Source organism: Agelaius phoeniceus, chromosome 20, assembly GCF_051311805.1.
Source record: "Agelaius phoeniceus isolate bAgePho1 chromosome 20, bAgePho1.hap1, whole genome shotgun sequence".
Classification (NCBI taxonomy): domain Eukaryota; kingdom Metazoa; phylum Chordata; class Aves; order Passeriformes; family Icteridae; genus Agelaius; species Agelaius phoeniceus.
The window spans coordinates 2,486,224-2,513,061 of record NC_135284.1 but is presented as its reverse complement, the minus strand read 5'-3'; the positions used below and the strand labels follow the sequence as shown (position 1 = coordinate 2,513,061).

The 26,838-nt window shown below is 43.8% G+C and overlaps 1 protein-coding gene across 1 annotated transcript in view; it reads left to right on the top strand.

Annotated features, from left to right (window-relative positions):
* MED13 (mediator complex subunit 13) overlaps positions 1–26,746 on the top strand; it is a 56,997-nt gene extending 30,251 nt beyond the window's left edge. The window contains exons 7-30 of the mRNA XM_054646790.2: positions 357–519; positions 826–936; positions 2,919–3,602; positions 6,083–6,299; positions 7,123–7,207; positions 7,525–7,646; positions 8,786–8,876; positions 9,054–9,268; positions 9,664–9,860; positions 11,038–11,954; positions 13,348–13,515; positions 14,591–14,814; positions 15,342–15,531; positions 16,017–16,485; positions 17,103–17,322; positions 17,874–18,065; positions 18,195–18,418; positions 18,860–19,002; positions 19,127–19,285; positions 19,375–19,560; positions 20,142–20,290; positions 20,511–20,684; positions 21,744–21,844; positions 22,484–26,746. Of these exons, the coding sequence (XP_054502765.2) occupies positions 357–519; positions 826–936; positions 2,919–3,602; positions 6,083–6,299; positions 7,123–7,207; positions 7,525–7,646; positions 8,786–8,876; positions 9,054–9,268; positions 9,664–9,860; positions 11,038–11,954; positions 13,348–13,515; positions 14,591–14,814; positions 15,342–15,531; positions 16,017–16,485; positions 17,103–17,322; positions 17,874–18,065; positions 18,195–18,418; positions 18,860–19,002; positions 19,127–19,285; positions 19,375–19,560; positions 20,142–20,290; positions 20,511–20,684; positions 21,744–21,844; positions 22,484–22,616 (5,534 nt within the window). The 3' untranslated portion in view covers positions 22,617–26,746. The remainder of the gene's footprint in view (positions 1–356; positions 520–825; positions 937–2,918; positions 3,603–6,082; positions 6,300–7,122; positions 7,208–7,524; positions 7,647–8,785; positions 8,877–9,053; positions 9,269–9,663; positions 9,861–11,037; positions 11,955–13,347; positions 13,516–14,590; positions 14,815–15,341; positions 15,532–16,016; positions 16,486–17,102; positions 17,323–17,873; positions 18,066–18,194; positions 18,419–18,859; positions 19,003–19,126; positions 19,286–19,374; positions 19,561–20,141; positions 20,291–20,510; positions 20,685–21,743; positions 21,845–22,483) is intronic.
* The last annotated feature ends 92 nt before the right edge of the window (positions 26,747–26,838 follow it).

Below are 26,838 nucleotides of genomic sequence, written 5' to 3'. Positions count from 1 at the left end.
GTTTTATTGTGCAGAAGAGGTGTTGCTTCTTTTTTCCTTCCATGATCTTCTGTTACCCAAGCTTGACCCTTTTTTTAAATCATAATCTTGACTTTGCTCAAGTTGTTTTCTATTTCAGGCCACTTTCATCAAAGATAAAGAATATCCAGCCCACTTACAGCATAAACATATATTTTTAAATGGTGGCTTTTAAAATCTCCTATAATAATCTGCTAATATTCCTAAATTTTCTGTGTGTTTTTATTTCCTAACACTGAGTCAAGAAGTCACTTTTCTTCCTCTGGTGCTTGAACTGGAGTGATAGACCCTGCATTGTCTCACTGCCTGAATCTGTTTCCTCTGGTGCTGCTTTGCAGTTGATGCTCAGTCTGCCCAGAAATGGGTGAAGTTTTCCTCAGTTTCAGATGGATTGATCTCGGACAGTACCAGCCATCACGGTGGCAAAATCCCCAGAAAACTGGCCAACCAGGTGGTGGACAGAGTCTGGCAAGAGTGCAACATGAACAGAGCACAGAACAAGTATGTACCTATCCTCTGAAGCCACAAATACCAATATTTGGTGTGTTCCTTGTAGCAATTAGTTCTGTTAAGTGAACTGCTGGTGGAATGTACTTTACTCTTCTAATAAACCATTTCTAAAGAAGTTCATCTTTTCCCTAACTATTTAGGAATGATTTACTTAGTTCTCAGTTTAATATGTCAGCAAAAGGCTATTTATCCTTTCTTTGCCTAATCCCTTGTCACCAACCTGCTCTTGAGCTTTGCCAGAAGATAAGAGCAGAACATATGTTGCTCCCCAATAACTCTCCTGGTATTGAATCCTAGGAGGAAGTATTCTGCCACATCAAATGGCTTGTGTGAGGAGGAGACAGCTGACAAGGTGGCATCCTGGGATTTTGTTGAAGCCACGCAGAGGACAAATTGCAATTGTTCAAGGTACAGCACTTGGCAGAGGCACAGCCCAGAGATGTTCACCGGGCTCCAGTGCTCAGGAGAGGCTCCTGATCTCTCCTGCAGGAGTAATTAAGCAGGAGCTGCTTGGAGGAAAGCTGGAACAAAATTTGTATCTCCTCTTATAAATGTCATTGGAGGTCTTGAAATTCTGCCCAAGGAGTGACTGCAGAGCTTGGAGTGAATTGGCTGGGGGGAGCTGCTGCCAGTGTGGGACAATTCCTGAGTGCTGGAATTCCCTGTGGATGTGGGCAGTCACCACCTCGTGGGCAGCTTTCTCAGGAATGGAAGGAAATGCTCTTTATTTGGGGTTCAAGCACCTCTTCTAGAGGGCTGTGGAATTAGCCTTGAAGGGAGAACTCTGTTTCAGGAATAAAAGCCCAGAGCTGCTCTCTGGGAAGGCTGGCATTCCATGGGTGGCTGTGTGGAACACACTGCTCCTCTGGGCCTGGATGCCAGGGTGTGTTTTTATATTAGCTGGGAAAAAAGGGATCAAAACAAAGGGCAAAATGTCCAAGATTAAATATATATATACATATATATGTATATATTACAGCCTTTTTTGAGGCTGCAATGCCACAGACTGTTAATACAGGTATTTAAAATAAATGGAAATATTAATTTCATTGAATTCTCAATTTCTGTACTTATGGCAGAATATTAATCTTTAGGTGAGTGAAGTGTTGCAATAGGTTTAAACACTTTCTCTGATTTAAATGTTACACTGATTACCTTGCAGGGAATATTGGTATCTTAGGAAAAAATTACTGTCTGGAGGATGTAGCATTTGGAGAGAAATGCATTTTTTAAACTCCCTTATTGAAATGGTTGGTTAAAGTTCTGTGGAAATACTTGTGTCCTGAGAAGAGCTGGGGTGTGGAGGAGGATTAAATGTTCTTTTCAAGGAGAATTTAGCTATGATAGCACTAGTTAAGAGCAAACCAGTCAATTAACTATGTGAGGTGTGTATTAGAAATATGCAATTGCCTAAAGAGAAATTGCAAAGACCTAAACCCCCTTATTATTCCACGTGTTTTGAATTCTAAGTGGAGAAAAACATGTGGATGTGTGTAAGAGTTTAAAGTAAAAATAGATTTTGATGCCTCTTACCTTTTATCCCTGCCTAATCCTGTTTTTTCAATACAAGTGCTTCTTAACTTTGCTAATGGAAGAGTGGCAAAGAACTCCCAGGCACTGAGCATGTACCTGCAGTTCAATGGCTTAATCATAAACATTTCACTCTACACTTCAGCATTCATGTGCCTCATTCTGTCAGATGATCCTGAACGTTGGCATCTTGAACTTGCAGATGAAATGTTTAAGCTCAAGAGCATTTACACCGAACAGACCCAGCTGTATTAATGCAGTTGAGACACTGTGTTTTTCTTTTTCCCACACTTGCTAAATTTGTAAGTAAGCAGCTACAAAAGCCTTGTAATAGCTTGGAAATAGCTTTAGTAGGAGTGAGCTTGGCTTCTTGGTTCTTGGTGTTAATTTTGCAGTCCTTAACCCAGTGAGGCTTGGGCAGCTCTCTTGGCTGGTACCAGTGTTTGAATTCCAGAAGCCATTCACTAATTCTTACACTGTTCTACTGATTCATCAGTGCTGGCACAAGTTATAAATGATGAGGTATTCATGTGACAATCTATTTCTGCTAAAGCAGTTAGAAAATGCTGTCTTAATTCTGAGGATTATTTGTGTGTTTGGCTCATAGGACACATGTAACAATTTTTAAAATGGTATTCTAAAACCATACAGTGCTGCTCAAAAGTCATACAGTGCTGCTCAAGTCACTCAAACTGTGGTCAGAAAGAAGGGGCAGCTTCACTTTGGAACAGTTTTGGTTTCAGCTGTCTCTCACAGGCTGTTTAATGGCCTAGAAGCAGGTTCTTATCTAGTGAAAAAGAACACCACAGACATATTTGAAAGATTAATGTGGAGTCTTTTCCCCTGTATTAATTCTGCAGGCACAAAAATCTCAAACCAAGAAATTCAGGTCAACAGGGGCAGGCCCCACCTGTGGGCCCCCAGCAGCCGGCGGCTCCGAAGCACAAGACAAATGAGAAGCAAGACAAAGGGGATAAGCCACAGAAACGCCCTTTGACTCCTTTTCATCATCGTGTATCTATCAGCGATGATGTTGCCATGGAGGCAGAGTCAGCGAGTCAGAGGCTGGTGATGGCTGCCCCCGACAGCCAAGTGAGGTTCGCCGCCATCCGAAGTGCCGAGGGCGCGAAGGCGCCGCCGCTGCACGGGGCCGAGCTGGGGAACTCCCCGCAGCCGCCCCCGCTCAGCCCCCACCCCTGCGACGGCGCCGACGAGGGGGTGCCCAAAGCCCCCTCCACGCCCCAGAGCCAACATTTCTACCAGATGCCAACTCCAGAGCCCTTGGTGCCCACGAAAGCGATGGAGGACAGGCTGGACGGGCTGTCCCAGCCCTTCCCCGCCGCCTTCCCCGAGGTCATCGAGCCCACCGTGTACGTGGGCACTGCCGTCAACCTGGAGGAGGAGGAGGCTGACACGACTTGGAAGTATTATAAAGTTCCAAAGAAAAAGGATGTGGAGTTCTTACCGCCCCAGCTCCCAAATGATAAGTTGAGAGATGATCCAGTAATACCTGCTGGACAGGAAAATGTCACATCAGTCACAGAGTAAGTGGTGCTTGATCCTGGGGGAGCAGCACGAGCACTGAGGGAACAGGAAGGCCAGAGGCAGGAGGTTCTCAGGAGAAGAAGCAGAAATGCTGAGGGTGTGAGCACTGCTCTGGGTACAAGAAGTTAATCCTTGTGAAATGGGAGGACAAAGCCCAGTCAGATCTGTAGCAAGACTTTCCAGCTTTTTCTCATTTTAGTTCTGATTTAGCTGACAGCAATGATATTTATTTTTATACTATAAAATTAATCTGCAGCCAAATGATGCCTCTTAGGGACTTAAGTTCCTTCCTTCCCCCATCCTCTCCCAAAAAAAAGAAATAACTTTTTCCACTTCAATATTTGATTTCTTCATTATTTGAAGAAAAATATGGATGGTCTCAGCTGCAGAGATCCTGTTAAAGTTTCTTCTCTCATTTCTGCTCCTGTCTTCACTTAGAAGAACTGATGTTACAAGCCCCAGCTTGTAAAATATTCTGCTCTGCTGCTTGTTTCCATTGGGATAAAGGAATTGGTCACTTTGGATACTGTTTAAAGTCTGAATAAATTCTGGAGCTTAGGACCACTGGAGGAAATCAAACTCTGGTGGTTTTAGTGCTAAAACTTTGAGCTCTGTTTTACTGCAGAATGAGCCAAGGTGAATTTGTTTTACCAGTTAAACTCCCCAGTGAAGATCACCAGCACCAAATCCCCAACCCACAAGAACGAAAGCCCAGAAGCAGAAGCTTGGCCCTTGGGCCGTGTCCCTGTGCTGCTGTGTGAGCAGGGAACTGTCCCTGTCACCCCTGTTCCACCACACCTCCCTGTGGGGACACTGCTGGAAGGGCCAGCAGGTGCTGGCAGGGCTGTTCACAGCAGCACAGCTCAGCAGGGCTGGGTGTGCAGGAGAGGTGCCAAACCTGGGCTCGGGGCTGCCATCGAGGAACTCAGGGCTGCACCCAGAGCTGCCTCTATCCAGGCACTTCTGGCCGTTATTTTTGGGCCAAATTTTCTTATTCCGGTGAAAGGAGACTTTTACTGTGATCAGCATCAAATTATTGAGAGCTTTGGGTTTTATTTTAGGAGCTGGGATGCTGAATTTGGGGTGGCAGAGCAGCTGCTCCCAGGACAGAAGCCTGGAGCTGGTTTTTGTCCCGTTGCTGGCAGTGGGAGCCACTGGTGGCAGCACTGGAATGGCTGGGTGGGAAGGCTGGAGGAGGAGTAAATGTGGTGTAGCTGTTGCTCTGTGCTCACACACAGCTCTGCTCGTTCTTTGTGGTCACTGTTTAGGAGGCTCTTTCAGGATGTGCATATGTAGGATTTTTTAGTGCTTTTTTTCTTTGCCTTGGAATCACTTCAGCCAAGTAGATAAGGAAAGATGTTTCCTTTGTCTCTTCAAGACATGGTCTTTCCTAGTTTGATCTGACAACTTACCAAAACCAGTCTTTTCCCCTGGGATATCTGGCTGTAAACTGCTCTTCCTCTCTGCTGGTCAAAAATACAGCAGAGGTGTTTAATTCCCCATTCCTAGAAAGTAATTTCCATCTCTTCTTCTGCCTTTTTTTTCCCTTTCCTGATTGCAATTTTTGCAGGATTTAGAAAGGGATTTACTGAGCATGGAGGAGCAGCATGGATGGATTTGCCATTGTTGGCTGTTTTTTGGGACAGTTTATTTCTAGGAAGTGTCTTTGACAAAGTTAAACTATTTATAGTTGAGAGGAATGTGCAGGAGCTTCTCATCTGTTTGAGGGAACACCTTCCTTACCTGGTTCCTTCTGTATGTTGGGGTACAGAAAATAAAGCTGCTTCAGGGGCACATCTACAGCTCACAATCAGAACAGGTTTTTCCTTGCCAATGTCTTTTTTTTCTTCCTGGTGCAATGCCACATTTGGAAACCAATACTCCTGAAAGAAAACCTGAATTTCTGTGTACTTACCAGCTCCAGTTTTGGCTCAGAATGTTAACAAAAGAAAAATGCTGATAAAGGCAAATGTGGTTAGAATTTTCTCATTAGTAAATTAGTTACTGGTGTGCTGCAAGCTTCATTTGTATTGATCTGAGTGCTATAAATGGCTCCTGAGCACAGTGGCATTTGTGTGCTTTACTTGTGATCATTGCTTGGGCTTTTCTGGGGAATGCAGGGAGTGATTCTTTAGCCTGGTGAGTTTCTTTTAGTGGATGTGGAGAGTTGAATCCATTTGTGCCTTATAACAAATGACAGCCATGACCTGGGATAAATTACTAATCTTTATGTGAATTGACAGTGCTTGAGGAGAGAGGGGAGGATGAATCACACAGCTGGATCTGATGTGTGGAAGGAGGTGATATTAAATGAGTAATGATTTAATCTTCATCCCCAAAAGTTTTCTGAAGCTGGGCTGTGAAGAAAGGAAGTGGAAAGATGAGGTTGTTCTTGTTAAGGCTGTGTGATAGCAGAAATAATTCTGTGTAATAAATGCTAAATGAATGATTTTTTGATTTTTATTTTTCTTCTGTTCAGATTAATGGTGCAATGTAGGAAACCTTTGAAGGTTTCAGATGAACTGGTGCAACAGTATCAGAGTAAAAACCAATATTTAACAGCTGTAGCAACGGAAGCTGACCAGGAACCTGAAATTGATCCTTATGCCTTTGTGGATGGAGACGTGGAATTCCTATTTCCTGACAGTAAAAAGGACAGGCAGAACATGGAGAGGGAAGTGGGGAAGAAACACAAGGTGAGTAAAGGAGTGAGGCTACAAATCAGTGATGAGATTAAACCAAATTGCCTTAGGCACGGGATAGAATTTAAACCCTTCTTTGTCTATTTAGAAGCAAATTAAAAACCAAATCATATTCCAGCAGAAATGATCAATGAAATTAAGCAGCATGTCTCTAACAACACCTAAATTTTTTTTTGGCCCACTGGTGGTGCCATTGCATCAGGGCTTATGAGGAAAAAGCTGCTGGATCAGTCTGGCTCAGTGGCCTCCCTGTGGCAATAGGTGCTGGCAGGTGCCTGGGGAGAGAGGAGGGACAAGGCCATTGTTCATCAGTGGAAAGGTCTGGGGGTAGGTGAGGTGAGCCCTGACTCGCTTCCTGGCCAGTGAATTGCAATTTTTATTCTTTTTTTGTGCATTAGTGCAGCTATGTGAGACTTGTACTTCAAGCAGAAGGGCACCTACAGAAAAGGAGAAAATATAACTGCACTGGGGGCTTGTCTATGAAATAAATTTGCTTATTAAATCAGTTGTGTGTGGATGCATTCCATTCAGGAGCTGGTACAGTTAATGTGTAGCCTCTGATAGCAAGGGTTTTTCCTTCAGGTGTTGCAGCAAGAATCCACAACTTGCTCTGTAAGGTCATCCCCAGGACAAGCCCAGTGGTGGCAGCCCCAGCTCTGCTCCCCCTGAGCCAGCAGCAGCCCCCAGCCTGTCCCTGCTGAGCTCCCAGGGTAATGAGAACCTGATCCTGCTCCAGGGACAGAATCCTCACAGGGACATCAAATACCTCCCACCCCACTCATTCATTTAAGCAAACTTCTCTCTCCTGTTTTAACAGGCTGAGGATGGGACATCCAGTGTTACAGTTCTATCCCATGAAGGAGAGGATGCAATGTCTCTGTTTAGTCCTTCTGTCAAGCAAGGTAAAGAGGCTTTTTTTTTTCCTCTCTGTCTTGTGTTATATTAATGATGTCTTGAATAGTCAATAGATTCTAATAGGCCTCTCAGTTCTGTGGTTTATGGTTTGTATTTCCCTTCAGTCTGCTTGGAACATTTCTTTGTTGCACCTTGCACACAAATGTTGCTGTAAAATCTAAACTGGGAGGGCCCTCCCCCCTGTGTAAGCTGGATGAGATGAAGCCAGGCCGTCTCCCCTGGTTCCCTTTCCCAGCTGTGGCAGGGCTCTGCAGTGCTGTTTTTGTGCAGAGGCAGTGGCAGAGTTGTGCTGCTCTCCCCACAGATGCCCAGCGCTTGGCTGCCCACGCCCGCACGGCCTCCACCAGCCTGTTCCACGAGACAGACCTGGTGGTGTCCTACACTGACCTGGACAATCTCTTCAATTCTGATGAAGATGAACTCACAGTAAGTGATGTGCAAAAAGTCCTGGCAGGTGCTAAAAAGCCAGCAAGGAACAACTCTTGTCCTTCTGTGGTTTGGGGTTTGATTTTTTTGGTGGTGTTTGAAGGAGAGGTTGCAGAACATTCACACAAACAAGAGCTGTGGCCCCTCGGTGGCAAACTGACTGCTCTGCTTGACTCATGCAGGCAGATTTTTGATGCAAACAACCTTTTGATCTTGCTTCCTTACAATCCCCACAGTGTGTGCTGCCTGAACATACCTTTAGTTTGACTTGTACAGATTCAGCAGGTCCTAGGGTGTTCTTTTCCTGTGCTCTGGGCTCTGGTTAACTGCTTCATCAAGGTAATATTGAAACCAAACAGCACCTTCTGAAAGAGAAAAGGCATTTACTGGACATTCTGCCAAATAAGCTGCTTGTCTGCAGCAGCTATTATCTTGGAACAGTTTCTCTTGCAGTCTGATGGCTCTGAATCCATTATCCTTCTAGTTTCTATTTCAATACTATTTAGAATCAGTTGTCTTTTCTGAACTGTGCATTGCTCCACGTTTAACCCTAAATCCCCTTACCCAGACAAAATGCCCATGAACTTGAATGGGAGCTGGAGCTGAGTAAGGGCTGAAGGATCTTAACAGCCATCAAAGGTCATCAGTATGGAAAGGAATTGTGTTTGCTCTTAAACATGGACACTCACATTCTGTAGACATCTGAACTGTTTAAAGATGGGAAAAGATATCTTATTCTTTCACTTTTGACAGCTTTTTTTTCCTGTATTTCTTGTTGCAGGATTTGTGTTTGTCTTTTCTGTCCCTGTGGTAACACCAGTGATGTTAATATGGCTCTGGGAGTGTTGTGGTTTGTTCTGGCACACTGTGGGCAGCCCTAATTTAGCTTCTTTTACTGTCTGCTAACAGGATGAGGGTTATTTTGTAACTGGTTTTTCTCTTCAATAACATTGTGACCTGTTGGGAGAGGTTCTCTGGGTTCCAAGAATTAAGAACAAGTGTAAGCCCAGCTTTAGGCTTCTGAGCTATTTTAATTTTTCTAAATATTAAACAATGTTTCAGCTTTGTATGTGCAGGTGAGATTTCCTGTTAGCAGGAAACATGAACATGTGTTTATGTCTGAAATGCTTCTTTCTTAGCCTGGATCCAAACGAACAGTGAACGGCACTGATGACAAATCCAACTGCAAAGAGGCAAAAGCAGGAAATCTAGACCCACTGTCATGCATAAGTAAGATTTATTTGTGTTTTCTTTTTGCCTAAAGAGAATGCTAGCTGTAAACATTTGACTCTAATATGTTGTGGCAATTTGGAAATGTACCCTTCATTTGCTTTGCAAAATTTTGAGATTTGGGGAACACTTCAGGAAGTTTTCATGCTCTAAAGTCTGCTTCTGATCTGAAATTAGGCACTGCAGATCTCCATAAAATGTATCCAACTCCCCCTTCACTGGAACAACATATTATGGGCTTTTCTCCAATGAACATGAACAATAAGGAGTATGGCAGCATGGACACTACACTTGGAGGAACAGTGCTGGAAGGGAACAGCTCTACTGTGGGGGCTCAGTTCAGAATCGAAGTGGATGAGGGTTTCTGCAGCCCCAAACCTGCTGAAATCAAGGTAGGTGGTGCTGACAGCCCTGATCAATGCTTGTGATGATTATTGACCAGTTCATTACTTAAATCTGAATAGGAATGGGGGGAAATTCAGTACAATCTGTAACTTGTCCTGCGTTATTTTGGGGGAGGTAATGTTCTTTGTAGTATGTAGTGTTTTACCACTTAAGAGAGAGTAAAACCTGAGTAGGCATTAGTGAGCTGCAGAAATGCCTTTCAGTCCCTGCAGTTCACTGTATTGTGAATATTGTGTGTACACATCTCAGCTTTCCCTTGCAGCTGTGTCAGGATTTTGGGTTAAGGAACTGCTGCTTGAACTCGGTCCTGTTTTTTGAGAATCATTTAATTACTGCAGTGATCTAATTTACACACTAATGCTTTCCCATGTCTGCCTTCCAGGATTATTCTTATGTTTATAAACCTGAGAACTGTCAAGCTTTAGTGGGATGTTCCATGTTTGCACCACTGAAAACTCTTCCCAGCCAGTGTCTTCCTCCCATCAAGCTGCCCGAGGAGTGCATTTACCGCCAGAGCTGGGCTGTGGGGAAGCTGGATCTGCTTCCTCCAGGCCCTGCCATGCCTTTCATCAAAGATGGGTACGACCCTGGGGGCCTCAGCTTTGTGATGTGCTCACTCTGCCACCCCATAATATTTATTTTGTCAATCAGTAATGGGAATATTTGTATATACTCTGTGTTTATACAACCGACAAGAGCCTTTAAAAACGTCCTTCTGGCTAAACCTACTGCAGGAGACTCTTCTCAAAGAGCTTCTTAACTGTACATACATTTTATTTGTTGTCTCCTTTAAAGGTTTCTTGGGGAAGCTTAATGGTGCAAGTCCAGGTTTAATAAGTAATGAAGATGGTAACAATCAAGATAAATGTAAACTTGGGACTTTGTTTTTGCGGTGGTGTAGTCAGTGCTGGAAGGGCTTAGTAGGTGGTGCTGCTGTTTCTTAAATTATTTTCTTAAGTAGCAGTAAACTCAGCTGTGCTGGGAGTAGGAAAACATTTCCTGTGCTGTGTGACTGGGCCTGGTCACAGCAGAACTGCAGGGGACATTTCTGTGCCCTGCATTGGGTAGGGATGGTCTTGCTGCCAGCTCTTCTCAAGGAAAAGATTTCTTTCTTTTTCTCTTCTGCATTAGTAGCTGGTAAAAATGGGTTAGGCAGCAAGGAGGTGTTATGGATTTCTTGATAAGATTATATGAATATTAATCTTGGATCAAATACTGATGTTGCTTCTGTTACTCATTAGCAATATGTTTCCAGGTCTCATTAGCCTTACAAGTTTTTGGAGATACTCAGGTGCTTAGGAAAGAAAATGTTAAACCTTTCCAGGTGATACTTTCCTCATGGATTCAGCTGAGTCTGCTATCAATAGACCTGGTCTATTTTCTTAGTGTGTGTCAACACAACATGTAAATAAAACATGAATGAAAAAGGTGTCCTTTAGACTCCATACAAGCACAGAATTTATAATTTATTCTGACCACACTTGTTTCCTGGGAGCTTTGTGCAGAGGAAAAGACGAAAGGAGGCAGGGAGAGATTCTTTAATGGTGCTGTCAGTGGGAGTCCTGCAAAGTCATTTAGAACAAACGCTCTTGAAGTTCCTTAGGGAATGAAAATCTTACTGTGGATTATGAAAGACTAGCTTAAAAAAAGCAAATATTAATTAGGAAGGTCCTTCTTTAGAAATCTGAGTCTTAAACTTCAAACCCAGTGCGATGTTGTGTACTTAAAGCCTCTCTTCTCTTGCGGCTGCCGTCAGCGATGGGAGCGCCATGGACCAGGAGTACGGCCCTGCCTACACGCCCCAGACGCACACTCCGTTTGGGATGCCCCCGAGCAGCGCCCCTCCCAGCAACGGTGGGGCTGGAATCCTCCCCTCTCCTTCCACCCCTCGCTTCCCAACTCCCAGGACGCCAAGGACTCCCCGCACGCCCCGCGGAGCCGGCGGGCCCGCGAGCGCCCAGGGCTCGGTGAAATACGAGAACTCGGATTTGTACTCGCCGGCCTCCACGCCCTCCACGTGCCGGCCCCTGAACTCGGTGGAGCCCGCGACGGTGCCTTCCATCCCCGAGGCACACAGCCTGTACGTGAACCTCATCCTCTCCGAGTCCGTCATGAACCTCTTCAAAGACTGCAACTTCGACAGCTGCTGCATTTGTGTTTGCAATATGAACATCAAAGGTGCTGACGTTGGAGTTTACATTCCTGATCCAACACAAGAGGCCCAGTATAGGTGTACCTGTGGTTTCAGTGCTGTTATGAATAGAAAATTTGGCAACAGTTCCGGGCTGTTTCTTGAAGATGAGTTGGATATTCTGGGGCGAAACACGGAGTGCGGCAAAGAAGCAGAAAAACGCTTTGAGGCTCTCAGAGCTACTTCCATTGAACACGGCAGCGGAGGGCTGAAAGAGCCTGAGAAGCTGCCCGATGACTTGATACTGTTGCTGCAGGATCAATGCACCAACCTGTTCTCACCCTTTGGAGCAGCAGACCAAGACTCCGTGGCCAAAGTTGGTGCTGTCAGCAACCTGGTACGTGTAGAAGAAAGGGATTGTTGCAATGACTGCTACTTAGCCTTGGAACATGGACGGCAGTTCATGGACAATATGTCAGGAGGGAAAGTTGATGAAGCACTTGTGAAAACTACTTGCTTGCACCACTGGTCAAAAAGAAATGGTAAATATTGAAAACAGTTTATTTTCTACTTGTCCACCTGTTTGGGGTTTTGTTTTTGGAGGGTCTTTTTTTGTGGTTTTCCTTTGTGGGTTTTGAATGCTGTTTTTGCCACCTGTATGCTCGTACAGACTTCTGGTTGATGGTGTTCAGAATACCCAGCCCTTCCATGTCCTGTGCTGATCACCAAGCACAGTAAGGCCTTGGCTGCTCCCAGTTGTAAATTCCCAGTACATATCTGAAGTGTAGCATGAGACCACTGTCAGTGTCCACAACACTTCACCAGGTTTATCCTGTAAAGAGCTTTTGGTGAGTGGCTCTCCAGAGGCTCTGGAATGATTGATGCCTGTAGGAAGGGTTTGAGTGGTGACCCTATTGTCAAGGCCACTGTGGCAGAATTAAACAACAGCTCTGATTCAGTTGCCTTCCCCCCTTCTTTAGGGAGGAGAGGGGGGCAGTAGGTTAATGGTACATGTGGCAAAAAAAAGCATTATTGTAGCCTTCACTGTGTGTTGAGTGTGCCAGAAATCCTTGGATTTTTCCTTCGAGGGCCTGACTAATGATGCAGTGTCTCCTGGAATACCTTCATTGTGTGTATTTGCTTACTGTTCTCTAATAGAATTTTCAAGTGGCAACTCTTAACAGGGTTAGGATGAAAGATAAAGTTATGAATTACAGGTAGCTGCAGTTCATAGCTGTAAGTGAAGATGAGGAGGAATCCTGGGAGAACACAGCCAGGTTCCTGTGCCTTGCTGGGGGATTAACTTGGAAAGCCCAGACTGTAAATATATTGATGTTTTCAGGCACACAGGAGAAGACTCTGTGTTACTGTGACTGATGTTTGGGATAAAAAGATGTAAAGATACTTTAAAAGAAAGGACTTGGAAATAGTAGCCATGCCAAATTTGTGTCAGCTTTTCATTCTAAAGCCTTGTACCTGAAATGGCCCAGTGGTGGCTCTGGATGAAATGGGCTGAGTCTGCTCGAGGCTTCCCTTGACTTCTCTGAAATGAGCACTGGGTGGCAGCCTCCAAATCCGCCTTATTTGGGAAGGGCAATCCAGGAGTTCCAGGCTTCTACAACTTTTTTGGGGCTTTTTGGGTTGTTTTTGTTTGTTTTGTTTTTATTTTAGGGTGTTTTCCCTTAGCTTAACTCATAAGACGGGAGCCTTTCAATGGGAAAAACTCTAGAGGAAAAAACAAAATTAAGAAAAAAATCCATCAGTGTGTTTTGTCAGGGGAGGAGGGAAAACTGTAAATCCACCTGTGCTCTCCTTTCTATATCCCAGCCTCTGGGTGCCTGCAGGTGTTTTTAGAAGAGATGTTGGCAGTGGAGGTGCTTTGTGCTGCTGGCTGCTGTTGGTGCAGCTGCCCTGACCCCCTTTGTGTCCCTGCAGTGGTGGATGTGAGCATGCAGTGCTCCCAGGACATCCTGCGCATGCTGCTCTCGCTGCAGCCCGTGCTGCAGGACGCCATCCAGAAGAAGCGGACGGTGCGGTCCTGGGGCGTGCAGGGCCCCCTCACCTGGCAGCAGTTCCACAAAATGGCTGGGAGAGGCTCCTATGGTAAGGGCTCCACGGAATCCTGCTCCCTGCAGCCTCCTTCCTTCCCTCCTTCCTTCCCAACCTCCTTCCCTGCTCCATCCACACAAACCGCGGCTGCTCAGCCTGTTGGAATTCTGAACAGCACTTGACCTTTCTTTAAACTAACGAGAGCTTATTAGACAGAGGAGAATTCTTTTCTTCAGAAAAAGAGAAAATATTTATATTCCTTAAAACAGGCAATGAATTAAAGATGTGCATTTAAAATTTACAGCTTCAGTTGCACTGTTTGTATACACCTGACACTTCGCCCAGTGAGGGACTAAAATTGCAAAGATGGGTTTGGTGTTAAAGTAACTGCTCGTGTTTTATACTCAAAGTTTTTCAATTCACCCCATTTTAATTACTCTAAACATAGGGAGTTAAAAATAGTCATTTTGAAATGCTTGAGACAGTGTGCTTTATTGCTCAGTACTGTCAGAACTGTGCTCAAGATCTAGGCTTACTCAGTGCCTTGTCTCTGATAAATGTTTGGAGTGGCCAACATGTGATGCATTTACAGGTAGAAGGTGAATTTTGTGCACTCACGATTTAATGACTTCATTAGCATATGAGATTGATTTACCACTGTGTGTTAGGAGAGTGACCTTTCACCAGCAGATCTTTTGTAGCTATATTTAGAACATGGCAATTATACATTTACATGTTCTTAAGTTTGTTTCCTTCTCTGGCCCTTTACCCATCTGCTTAGAATATTTACATTTTTTCCCTGTTGTCAGTCCCTGATTGCTTTGGCTCTGTGGGAAAAGGCTTCCTGGACAGTGCAGAACTGTTCCTGATTGCCTGTGTACTGATGGAAATATAAAACACTGTGGAACTTCTTCCTGAGGCCCTGAGATATTTCAAATAAAAGCAGTCAGCTGATGGGTTTTTTGCCGAGGGTTGGATCCTGCACTTTGGGTCTGTAAAATGAGAACTATTCCATTGACAGCCAGCGCTCCTTCCTGTGAGATGCTGGGAACACCAGAGGCCGTTCTATTCATGTTTCCTTGAAGTTAATTTTAAGCTTTCTGCTTAAAAACATGCCTTGCTTTTCCAGGAACTGACGAGTCCCCAGAACCACTGCCAATCCCAACATTTTTGCTGGGATACGATTACGATTTCCTGGTGCTGTCTCCGTTTGCATTGCCCTACTGGGAGAGGCTGATGCTGGAGCCCTACGGGTCCCAGCGAGACGTCGCTTACGTCGTGGTGTGCCCGGAGAACGAGGCCCTGCTCAACGGAGCCAAAAGCTTCTTTAGGGATCTGACTGCAATATACGAGGTACAGGATTTGTGGCAGTTCGCAGTGAAATGGATTTGGGAAAGGCTGTTTCTAATACGTGCTCATAAGGACTTATCAGGCTTGTTGGGGCTGATAGCGACGCCTGCTCAGAATGGTATCTGGGAAAGCTGCTCGCGGGGATTTTAGGAATGGGCACTTGGAAGATAAGGGCTGCTCGTGCTGCTCCCCTTCCTGTCCGTATTCGCCGTTCCCATCCGATAAACGCCACCCGGTGGCAAAGCTCTGCACTGCCCGTTCGTAGTGTTACCTCCATTTAATTCATTAATTAGTTACATGCTTGGATTGAATGAAGATTAGAGTCGGTTATTATCAACCTGGTTTTCTTGCATTTAGGAAAACGCTGACAGTAACCCATAAAATCACCATTCAACATTTCCTACTGGTGGAATTCTAGAGTTAAAATGTTACTTTGGAATATTGTAAATAAGCTGAGAGTTCTCTGCCTTTCTATGATATATAATTTGTGTGATATTTAGCAGCTTTTAAGGATTTTTTAACCTTTGCAGTCCTGCAGGCTTGGTCAGCACAGACCTATCTGCAAGTTACTGCCTGATGGGATCATGAGGGTTGGCCCTACAGCCTCCAAGAAGCTGTCAGAGAAGTTGGTCACAGAGTGGTTCTCACAGACAGCCAATGCCAACAACGATGCGTTCTCCAAACTCAAACTCTACGCTCAAGTTTGCAGATATGAGCTGGGTATGACCTTTTTGAATGTTCCTTATTTCATACAATTGCCACTGATTCCTTTGCAATAGAGAAGAAGAAATCATGGCTTATTGTCTTATTGCTTTGGTCAGTTTTCTGGTTTTAAACTATATTTGAATATGTGCAAAAAGGGCCTCTTACCATCCAGCAGTGCCTTTAGGGAATGGCAGTGTGGCTGCCTGACAGGGACTTTGCTTGTCTTCTTGTACTGATGACTTGGATTCTGTAGCAGTGATTTCCAGCAATTCAACACATCTGGAAAAAAGTTATATTAAAAGCAGATTTCTTGATATTTCTGAAAGTTTCTTATGAAAATATTAGAATTTGAAAATTGAATACAGGTATTTTAATTTGAGAGGTAAAATGTATGCTTAAAGTTTGCTCTGTTTTGTTACAATTGCAGACTTCCATAGGTGACATAAGCATCAAAACAGCTGCAATATAAAATTTATGCTTTTTTTTCCCCCTGGTTTTAGGTCCTTATCTTGCTTCTCAGCCTTTGGACAATTCTCTACTTTCCCAAACCAACCTGGTCCCTCCCTCCAGCCAGGCAGGCTCTGCTGTGGCCCCAGTGACAGCCCCTGCTGCCAATCCCAACACTCCATCGTCGGCTCCCGCCGCTCCCACCAGCAGCACCATCCCAGTGACCTCCAGCAGTGCCATGTCCTCTGCAGCCACCACAGCCAACTCCACCCTGACCACCACTGCCCCATCCTCCTCCTCTGCCAGCCTGGGCACTGGCATTGCCACGAGCAAGCCTTCCTCCTTCCCCCCCTTCAGCAATATGAACAACGCCGCTCCTGCCTCCCTGCCCGCCCAGGCTGCGCCGGTCCCCAGCGCGCAAACGGGGGGGCAGCAGCAGCAGCAGCCAACGCTGCAACCTGCAGGGATGTCTGGAGACACGGCTGCAGCACCTGCACAGCCCCACCCAGAGGTTTCTGAAAGGTAGGGAATGCAATCACACCTTCAGCTGAAAAATCAGCTCAACTAATGCCAACTTTTACCCCTTCAATAAAAACCCTGTGTTTATTTTCACCAAGCTGCTTTTAAGGGAGATTGGAGAGTTCAGTTGTGCTGGAGCTGAACCTTTTGGTTCCAGTTGTAGCTGCAGTTCTAATTACATCTCAGTGTCTGCTCTGGTACAAAAATAAACTTCCTTTTTTTCTTCTCTCTCTAAAGACAGGAAATTCACCAAACTACTCACTTCAATATTTTAAAGGGCTGGGGAAGGAGGGGGAGATAGATAATTGGCACCATCTTAGAGTTCTTTTTTCTGTAATCAAAGTTAGAGCGGTGAAGACAGCTCTTACTGTAGATATTCTTGTTCCCCAGTTAAGCAATAGTTGAGCTGTTGAGCTGCTGTAATAAAGAAGGCTAAAGGAAAGAAAAGGGATTCAGAGTTACTGATAAGCTCCTATACAAAAATGACATAAAAAGACTGTTTCTTACACCACAATTGACTCTTTCAGATTAATAATTGACAGTTAGATTTAGTTTTGAAGTAAAACCTAATCTTTACAAAACTCAGCTGTTTGTAACTGGTTTCAAAATTTCATTCCCAGCACTATGGATCGTGATAAAGTCGGAGTCCCCACAGATGGAGATTCACATGCTATCACCTATCCACCTGCAATTGTAGTTTACATAATTGATCCTTTCACATATGAAAAAAAGGATGAGACCAGCAGCTCATCCAGTTTGTGGACACTTGGACTTCTGCGCTGCTTTCTGGAGATGGTTCAGGTTCTTCCTCCCCACATCAAGAACATCATTTCTGTGCAGGTGAGCCAACAGAAACAAACAGGGTAAATCTTGGCTTTGGGGGCAGTAACACCCTCAAGGTGAGGCTTTCATTTCCTTCACAAACATGACTTACAGTTCTCCAGCTGTTCAATCATCAGGTTGTAGCTTTTAGAGCAGTTTGGGTGCTATTAATTAAGCTGAATCCTGTTGTACATTCCAGACTCATCAGTTTTATCTCAGAGGAAATGCAGGGCCAGCTCCAGTGATGAGTGAAGAACTGGTCCTGTACTGGGATCTGCAGCCTGCCCCTGCTGGGCTGTAGGCAGAGCTCCTCCAGCTGCAGGATCTGTTAACATAGGGCTGCTTTTTGGAGGAATCATTAAGATTCTCTTCTAAACAAATTATTTTTTCCTCTGAAGAAAATTTCAATGGGAATACTTTCTTGAAGTCCCACAGGGCTTTGGAAGAATTGGAAGAAATTTGAGTGCAAAGTAAAATTCAAAAAGCAATGCACCAAATACTGTGTCAGAAGCCATTTAATCTATTGATAAAACAATTATTTATTGTTTCTCTCCTCTCCTCTGTTGCAGATTGTCCCATGTCAGTACCTGCTGCAGCCTGTGAAACACGAGGACAGGCAGATTTACACTCAGCATTTAAAATCTTTGGCATTTTCAGCTTTCACTCAGTGTCGGAGACCTCTCCCAACTTCCACCAACGTGAAAACCTTAACTGGCTTTGGGCCAGGGTTAGCCATGGAAACTGCTCTTAGGAGCCCTGATGTGAGTATTGTTCATGAGATTGTGGAATTACCCAGATCACAGGAAGGTCCCTGCTTATCAACCAACCATGTTTTATATTGGGAATAATTCCATCCCCAAAATTCATTGTCTGTTCTATCATCTTTCTAGAGACCTGAGTGTATTCGACTCTACACCCCTCCTTTTATACTGGCTCCAGTGAAGGACAAGCAAACAGAGCTGGGAGAAACCTTTGGAGAAGCTGGCCAGAAGTATAATGTGCTTTTTGTGGGCTACTGTTTGTCTCATGATCAGAGGTGGCTGCTTGCATCCTGTACAGACCTCTATGGAGAGCAGTTAGAAACTTGCATAATTAATATTGATGTACCAAACAGGTAAGAACCAAACTTTAATTCATTTTTAGCAGGTGTATTTTCTTTCATTCCCCTGAAGAACGACATTGGGTTTGGTGCTGTAAGAATAACTGACTTTTGTAGACTTGGGGTGTTGCAAAAGTGGCTAAAGCAGATGAATATATTCCCTATTATTATCATTTTGAGTTAAATTTCTAGAAGAGCATAGTTTAATTTCATGTGATTCTTGAGTGTTACTGTGTGTGTGTTCCTACTTCCCCATCTCACTTACTGGCTGTTAATGTCAGTTTTAGAATGTGATTAATTTAAAAATCCCAAACCCCCTGAAGCTGCAGCTGATGGACTGCAATACCAACACTCTTGGCTCTGGAGAATGTTCAGGTTAATACAAAAATGTTCTAAACACGGCATTAAAAACTTGTTGCAGTTTTAACTTTGTTTTCCCTTCTTTTTTCCTTCTAGGGCTCGTAGGAAAAAGGGTTCTGCCCGCAGACTTGGTCTCCAGAAGCTCTGGGAATGGTGCCTGGGGCTGGTGCAGATGAGCTCTTTGCCATGGAGAGTTGTCATAGGCCGCTTGGGAAGAATAGGACATGGGGAATTAAAAGGTAACAGCAGCGCTTTTTTTTTTAGTCTAAAACTTGATTTAAAGCTTTAATTTTTCAGTAGTATCAAATGTGTCCATCCCTGTTGCTGGAAGAGAACCTCTCAAGTGAGATTTTCCTCCCTCAGACTGGAGCTGTTTGCTGAGCCGCCGGAACCTGCAGTCGCTGAGCAAGCGGCTGAAGGACATGTGCAGGATGTGTGGGATCTCTGCTGCAGACTCCCCCAGCATCCTCAGTGCTTGCTTGGTGGCCATGGAACCCCAGGGATCCTTCATTATTATGCCAGGTATTTGGGAAACTCTCTCTTTTTTTGGCACTAGAACTAACAGCTGAGGCTGTGTTACACTGAGGGAATGTTTGGTTTCCCCCCCAAAGATTCCGTGTCCACGGGCTCGGTGTTCGGGCGCAGCACCACTCTGAACATGCAGACGTCGCAGCTGAACACGCCCCAGGACACGTCCTGCACCCACATCCTGGTGTTCCCCACCTCTGCCTCCGTGCAGGTGGCATCATCCACTTACACCACTGAGAACCTGGACCTGGCCTTTAACACAAACAATGGTTGGTACTTTGCACTTGTTCTTGCCTCCTAAAGACCCCTCCTCACTCTGCCTGTCGTTAGAATAAACTGTTCATTCTAAGGAACTGTAGCCATGATATTTTCTGGAAAATCCTTTCCTGAGGATTTGTCCTCCTGAGAAGCTGAGAGGCCTCAGGAACAAAGTGTAACCAATGGTTATCTGCTGCTGTGGAATGCAACAGGGGCATCTGTGATTGTCTCATGTGGCTGTTTCTAATTAATGGCCAATCACAGCCCAGCTGGCTCAGACTCTCTGTCCGAGCCACAAGCCTTTGTTATTCATTCCTTTTTTTTCTATTCTTAGCCAGCCTTCTGATGAAATAATTTCTTCTATTCTTTTAGCATAGTTTTAATATAATATAGATCATAAAATAATAAATCAAGCCTTCTGAAATAATGGAGTCAGATCCTCATCTCTTCCCTCATCCTCAGACCCCTGTGAACACGGTCACAAGGAACCATTTCCATTTCTGTGGAAAATCCCTTTATTTCTGAATGTGTTGTCATATCCTGCACATTGTGAAATTGTAGGAATTCACTGGTCTTGTTTTTTTTTTTCAAGATGGAGCAGATGGAATGGGAATCTTTGACTTGTTAGACACTGGAGATGATCTTGATCCTGATATTATAAACATTCTTCCTGCATCTCCTGGTGGATCCCCTGTACATTCTCCAGGGTCCCACTACCCCCATGGAGGTGATATGGGCAAGGTAACTACTAGAGTAAATACAGTTTTGTGTGGTTTTTTTTGTCTGTTTTTTCTCCATCTGTTAATTTCCTTTTGTGGAGTGAAAGGTTTTAGATCACCTGGATATTGGATTGTCTTGTCATGCTTGGATATTTCCAAATGCTTTGTGTTCCAGAAGCTGCAGATGATTTCTATTAAATGTGTGCTCTCCTAATCTGAACCCATTGCCTGCTGTGTTCCAGGGTCAAGGCACAGATCGATTGCTTTCCACAGAATCTCACGATGAAGTAACAAATATACTGCAGCAGCCACTGGCCCTCGGTTACTTTGTGTCAACTGCCAAAGCAGGTCCATTGCCTGACTGGTTTTGGTCAGCGTGTCCTCAAGCACAAAATCAGTGTCCCTTGTTTCTTAAGGTACTGTCCTGGCAGAGATCTGTGCAGCCTGAGGGTCTGGGGGTGAAAACTGCTCTGGTTAAACCAAAGTCAGTGCCTGTCTCTGGGGATGGCTCTGCTCTCGCTTCAGGAGAAGCCAGGTGTACTCAGTTTTTGAGATTTGGCTCTTGGGAAGGTTCTGCCTTGCTCATGGTTTCTTCCTGGTAGTCTGGACTCTTTTTTGGTTTTTTTTTTCCTGGCTTTATGCTCCAGGATTTTGGAAGAACAGGTTGAGTTCCTGGACAGAGCTGTGGCTGAGGCCCAGTCCTGTGGGGACTGGTGGTCGAGAGGGAGGTACTTAAGTACAGTACAATAACTCAGTTGGCCTGGGTAAAATAAGGAATAAATGAATCTTTCTAGATTGCACAAAGCATAAAAGCTGTTTTTCCATGTTGGCTTTGCACTGTATCATCTGTCTGGTTGTTGTCTGAGCCCCTTATCTCCTTATGGCACAATCAAGACACACTTGGCACATCTAAGGCCGTACATTGGTATAGAGAGAAACTTTCTGGAGGAACAAATCAGCATCTCTAATACTGTGCTTTGTTTTCTAATGATCCAGACAGATCTTCTGCAGCCTTGTTTGGGTCTGGATTAGCAGCTCCTCTTGGCCTAAGCTCAGCTGTGGCTTGGGTATAGGATATTATTTTGAAGAGAGGATTTATTATTTACGCTCTAAGCAGCTCTCGATATGAAATATAAATAACCAGGCCTAAGAAAGCAGCTGAACTTCCAAGTCTGTGTGGTATTGGACATCTTGGGCCACTTGAGTTGAGTTTTTAATAATCACTTAATGTAGAAGAGGGATTAAAAACCACCCCATATTTATATTGCACTTCTAGCACTGTGCTTTTAGCAGAGATCTGTGAGAGAATAGAAATATTCTGGGAATTCCTGAACTTGTGGATGGCCTGAGGATAAGATTTGTTTTGGCTTGTGTGTCAGACAGAGAAGGTGCCTGCAAGCTACAGCAATATGGGGGAAGGAAATATGGTGTAGTTGATCAGGCAGTGACTCCTGGCTTCCTTCTTCCTTCCTCAGGCCTCTTTGCACCTCCACGTGCCTTCAGTGCAATCAGACGAGCTACTCCACAGTAAACACTCCCATCCACTTGATTCTAATCAAACTTCTGATGTGCTCAGGTATTTATCATTGATCAATGCAAAAATATTCTGCATTTCATTTTTAATGCTGCTGCAGTGAAGCTGCATGTTTGTTTTTCCTGGTGTTAGTTTTTTTTTCCTTTGTGCAGCTGATATCCTTAGTGCAGATAAATTGCTGTGCTTTAAGTGATTGTCACAGAACAGTGGAATAAAAACCAAACATCTCTAAGCCCTTCTGTAACTTATCAGTCTTTGAAAATGTTTGAAAAACAACAAATTCCTCAAACTAGAAGAGAGTTTAAGCCCAGCAGGAAAGACAGAAATAGTTAAGCCAGAATATTGCACAGCAATCTTGTGGAAAATCTGAAGTGCTGAAGGACAGGAGCTCAGACCCATGTAAACATGGGATGCTAGTTGAGAAAACACCAGATTAATTTTCCTTTTCTGTTTTTTTTTTTTTTTAATGTGAACCTCTTGGTATGAATTGAGAATAGGCATTTACAATGACAGTTTTCCACCAAAAGCAAGTTTAGCTCTGAACTGCTGTAATAGTTTGGAAGACATGTTATTTCTGAGTGTTGGCAAACCTATTTTATGTTTTTGATGCCAAAGAAGCTGGATTATAGTAAATTGGGGCTGTAAATGTGCTGGCCTGACAGAAGGCTGTTTGTTTTTCAGGTTTGTTCTGGAACAGTACAATGCACTCTCCTGGCTAACCTGTGATCCTGCTACCCAGGACAGACGCTCATGTCTCCCAATTCATTTTGTGGTGCTGAATCAGTTGTATAACTTTATCATGAATATGCTGTGATCTTCATCTGAATTTTGCAAGACAAAAATGAGGAAAAGGGATATTTCACTGCAGGACTAAGTTCTAATTCTTCTCAGCGCAAGTTGTTTGTGATGGGGTATGAATCTTGTTACTTCCAGCAAATATTGTTCTGACCTGTGAGAGGGGCACCCATCGCCCTGCTGTCCTTGAGTCACTGACTGTGGGGGACGCTTCAGAATGATGATCAGAAAGTGTATTATAACGTTTTTAGTAGCAAAATTAACCATTTTTCCCCAGCCACAGTATTTGTGAAGAGTAATGAGCCATAGTACCCAGTCATGGTTAAGGAATTTGAAAAGCATGGAGATGAGAAGAAACACGAGGAACAATTAAGTTTCAACCTATGGCTTCAGAACATCAAGATGTTCTTGTATTGGATTATAGTACTTAGTATTCAAAAATGCCTGCATCTCTTATTTATTGTAAGTTTTTAAATGTATAAATTGTCTTATATTTCTTAACCTCTTTTATAAAAATTTTCCTAGAAGGTTTATACTGCCTTCTTGCTTTAAAGCAATTGGTCTAAAATATATGTAATCGTCTTAATTAAAAGTTGCAGTAGGTTGCTTTTAGAGTATTATTTTTTTGTAAGGGGTGGGTGGGGACAGTAAATTTGTATTGTCTTGATGTACAGTTTAATGGGGATAGAGGGGTTAATGTCCATACCATTGTGTGTGGGGGATTTACAGCTAAGCTGTAGTTGCAGAGTACATGTACAGTAATGAAGTTCACTGTGTTTATATAAATTGAAAAGGTACCGGGTCTTACAGCATTTTATATCACACCTTTACAGAGTAACAATGGCAATATATAAGTGATATTGTAGGTGGTTTAACTTGTAGTGAGAATAACATGAATAAACTCTTCAGTTGAAGTTTGTGTGATGGTTCAGGGCTGTGGCTAGATTCTCAGATCCACTTCCAGGACACAAGTTTTAATATCACAAGAACATCTCTTGTGCATTGTGGCTCCCTGGATATTCTTGGCACTGTGCTCACTGCATTGTTTGCTTCCACTTTTGTGATAAAATGCGAATCTGAGGCGGAACACACAGAAAACTCTGACCTTATCCAAAGTCTCCTGCCAGGCTGAGATTTAGCCCAGCTCTAGCCATTTTACAAATGCAAAAATAGTCAATCTTGACTTTAAGATTGGTGTGTGTTGAACTAAAATGTGGTGTATATAGATTCTCAGTGAATTCTGGTATTCAGATTTTATTCCACTAGTAAAAAAAACAGCACGAAACCCTGAACATTTTCCTTTTCCATGTATTTTTGGCACTGTGGTGAAGGTCCCAAGTATCAGTGTATGGCCTTCCCCATAACCCATTTTCAGGCTCTGGCTGGGGCATGTGCCAAGGAGGCTTTGCCCTCCCCAAGGAAGGGACTGACAAACCACAAGGCTTTCCTAAACGTCTCCCTCTATCTACAGTCACCATTTTTTCTCAGTAGTTTCCTTCCTTTTTTCCTAGCACATGCCAAATGTCTGTGGCTGCTCTAAAATAGCCCCTACGGGTGCTGAAGAGCAGCTGCAGATGCTTTTTGTGGGTTCCTTATCTGACTGCCAGATGAAAAACTGAACTCCTGCAGCGCTCCTGGGAGCCTGTCACGATAACCCAAGTCCTGGGTCTTAATATTGTCTGTCTCGCTGGTTTAAACCTGTAAAGGAGCAACTTTTAAGATCCATTTGTGCACCTGCTGTTAACCCCTCTACAAGGAAGAATTTGCTTGCATTTACCAAACTTACTGTGTTCATGAAAATCTCGTTTCGTAAATGCAAAAGACCTGCCTGAGGTGATTTTTTTTTTTCGTATGAACAGTCTCACTGAATCGTGTACATACAATATTAGTAACTTTTTTGGTTTTGTATAAAGAAGTTGTACAATTGGTGATGAGAATTTTCAGTCATTTCTTCAGAACAACATGAGTGCAATCAGAAGTTAGCATATTTTGATAAATAGAGTAAAAAAACTGGGTCTGTCCATGACTTTATCTCGGTAATGCACCGCAGATTAAACGGCACATTATTGTCTTACAGAAGGGTTTTCTCATTTGGTTGGCATTTTTGACGTGGAAAAGTGCTCCTAAAACTGGAATTTTCAAAGTGTATGTCCTTTTTTTTTTTTGAGCTTTTGTCGCTAAGTGGTCATTTCTAACCCTGGCTCAGTTAACCAAGTTCCAAGGGCTGGGTTTTGGTGTGGCTTTGTTTTGTGTTCAATCTGAACTTGTATTCCTAAAGGTAAGTGAATCAGCTGCCTGAACGTTGGTGTAACTGTATTCTGTTACCTGGACCAGCCTTCCCTGTGAAACTCCTACTGTGAAAGCTGCCAGTCTCCCACTCCTCCCCCCCATCAAATGCAATTAAAGTAAATTATAATATTATAACCACTATAAAAGACTAGAAGGGCCATTTCTGGAGTGATAGTCACAGCCGGCAATGTACATATCAAACCTGCCAGCACCACGGAGCCAACTATTATATTGGGCATACTTTTTTTGTTAGCTACTTTCATTTAACTATTTTAAGTGCACATAATAGCTGGTTTATAAATAAAATTGTCAGAATCCAATAAGTCGAGGTTGTTTAGCAAGTACAAGCTTAAGTAGTTGAAAATTACAGCTACAGATTTTCAAAACGGCCTTGCAAGAAAATGTTCCTGTCAGTGCTTTAAGTAGCTGTGGAGGTTTATCTCTTTCAAGGAAAGGAGAAGCTGAGATCCTTCCATTCCAATTAAAAATACATATTTTAACCCAGATCTTACTGCATTTAAGCCTTTTAGTCACATTTGACTCACTACTATTTGGATTTGGTTTCTGAAAATCCTGTTGCTACGACCAGCAAGGCTACCAGCTGTACTTGTAACAACCCTCACATTTTAAAAGGAGCTGTAACATTTAGATCTTTCTAACATTCTCTGAAATAATTAAAGATAAATGGATTTATATTTAAATCCTCAGCTATGTTCTTACTTAGCTGTCAGTTATGGCGCAGATTATTGTATTTCTATATTTACCTCTGATGGTAATTTTAACTTTGTGTGTTGCTATGAAGACTTGCCGATGTCTTTAATCAAGCACTATTTGTTAATACTGTAATATCAAAATATTATGTTGCATTATTTTAAAGCTTTCAGGAATAAGAGTAAAACATTTTAAAAAAATGCTATTGCACCATATAATTTGCTGCACAACAGTACGGCACCGCATATCAGTCTGTTGGGATAGTAATGCTGCATCAACCTTGTTTTCATCGGGGTTTCATTGGAGAATTCATTAATGGGTGACATTGTACAATGTTGCTGTCTCACAACCTCCAGCTGGGAAGGTGATCTTCTTTGTTTTATTATTTTTTTTCCTTTTTTTTTTTAAGTAAAGGGCCCAGGACTATGCTTCGTACTTAAAGGGTTTTTTTACTATTATTTGTGGGTGTACTTTTTATTTTCAGTGGAGTAAAGCTTAATTTACAGTAAAACTGGATTTGGGACCTACCACAATCCTCAGGGTCACTTTTTCAGGATGCTACTCATCGAGCTTTAGGTTTTTCCGAGTCAACTGGACGTGAGGACCTTGCCGAGCGCTGCCTTGGGCTGCCGCAGCCCGCGGCCTTGTGATGAACATGGCGCCCCTCAGCACGGCCGGACACACCGGGGAGCCGCTCCCGCGCCCCGAGGGCACGGCTGGACACACCGGGGAGCCGCTCCGCCACCCCGCTGCCATGGCTGGACACACGGACAATCCCGACACCGCAGCTGGACACACCGGGGAGCTGCTCCGACACCGCGCTGGACAGGTCCGGGAGCTGCTTCAACGCCGCTCTGGCGTGGCTGGACAGGTCAGGGAGCCGCTCCCGCAGCCCTCAGGCACGGCTGGATGTGCCCGGGAGCCTCGCACAGCCGCCGCCATGTGCCCTCGGCCGAGCCGCCGCCGCATTCATCGTGACAAAACACAGAAACAAAAAGCGATTTAAGGAACAAACACTATTTCTGCCGAATGCCATAAACACTGAGTTGTACAAATTGTGATCGAGGAAATGAAGAAAAAAAAAAAAGGTTTATACTTTTTAAAAAAACAAAAAAATTCAAATGGAATAAATTATTCATGAAGCCTTGATTGTGCTGTGGGTTTATTGAGGGGGCGGGGAGGGCGGTGCCCCTCAGCCTTTCCCGCCTCTCCCTTTCCACCCCTCAGCCGTTCCCGCCCCT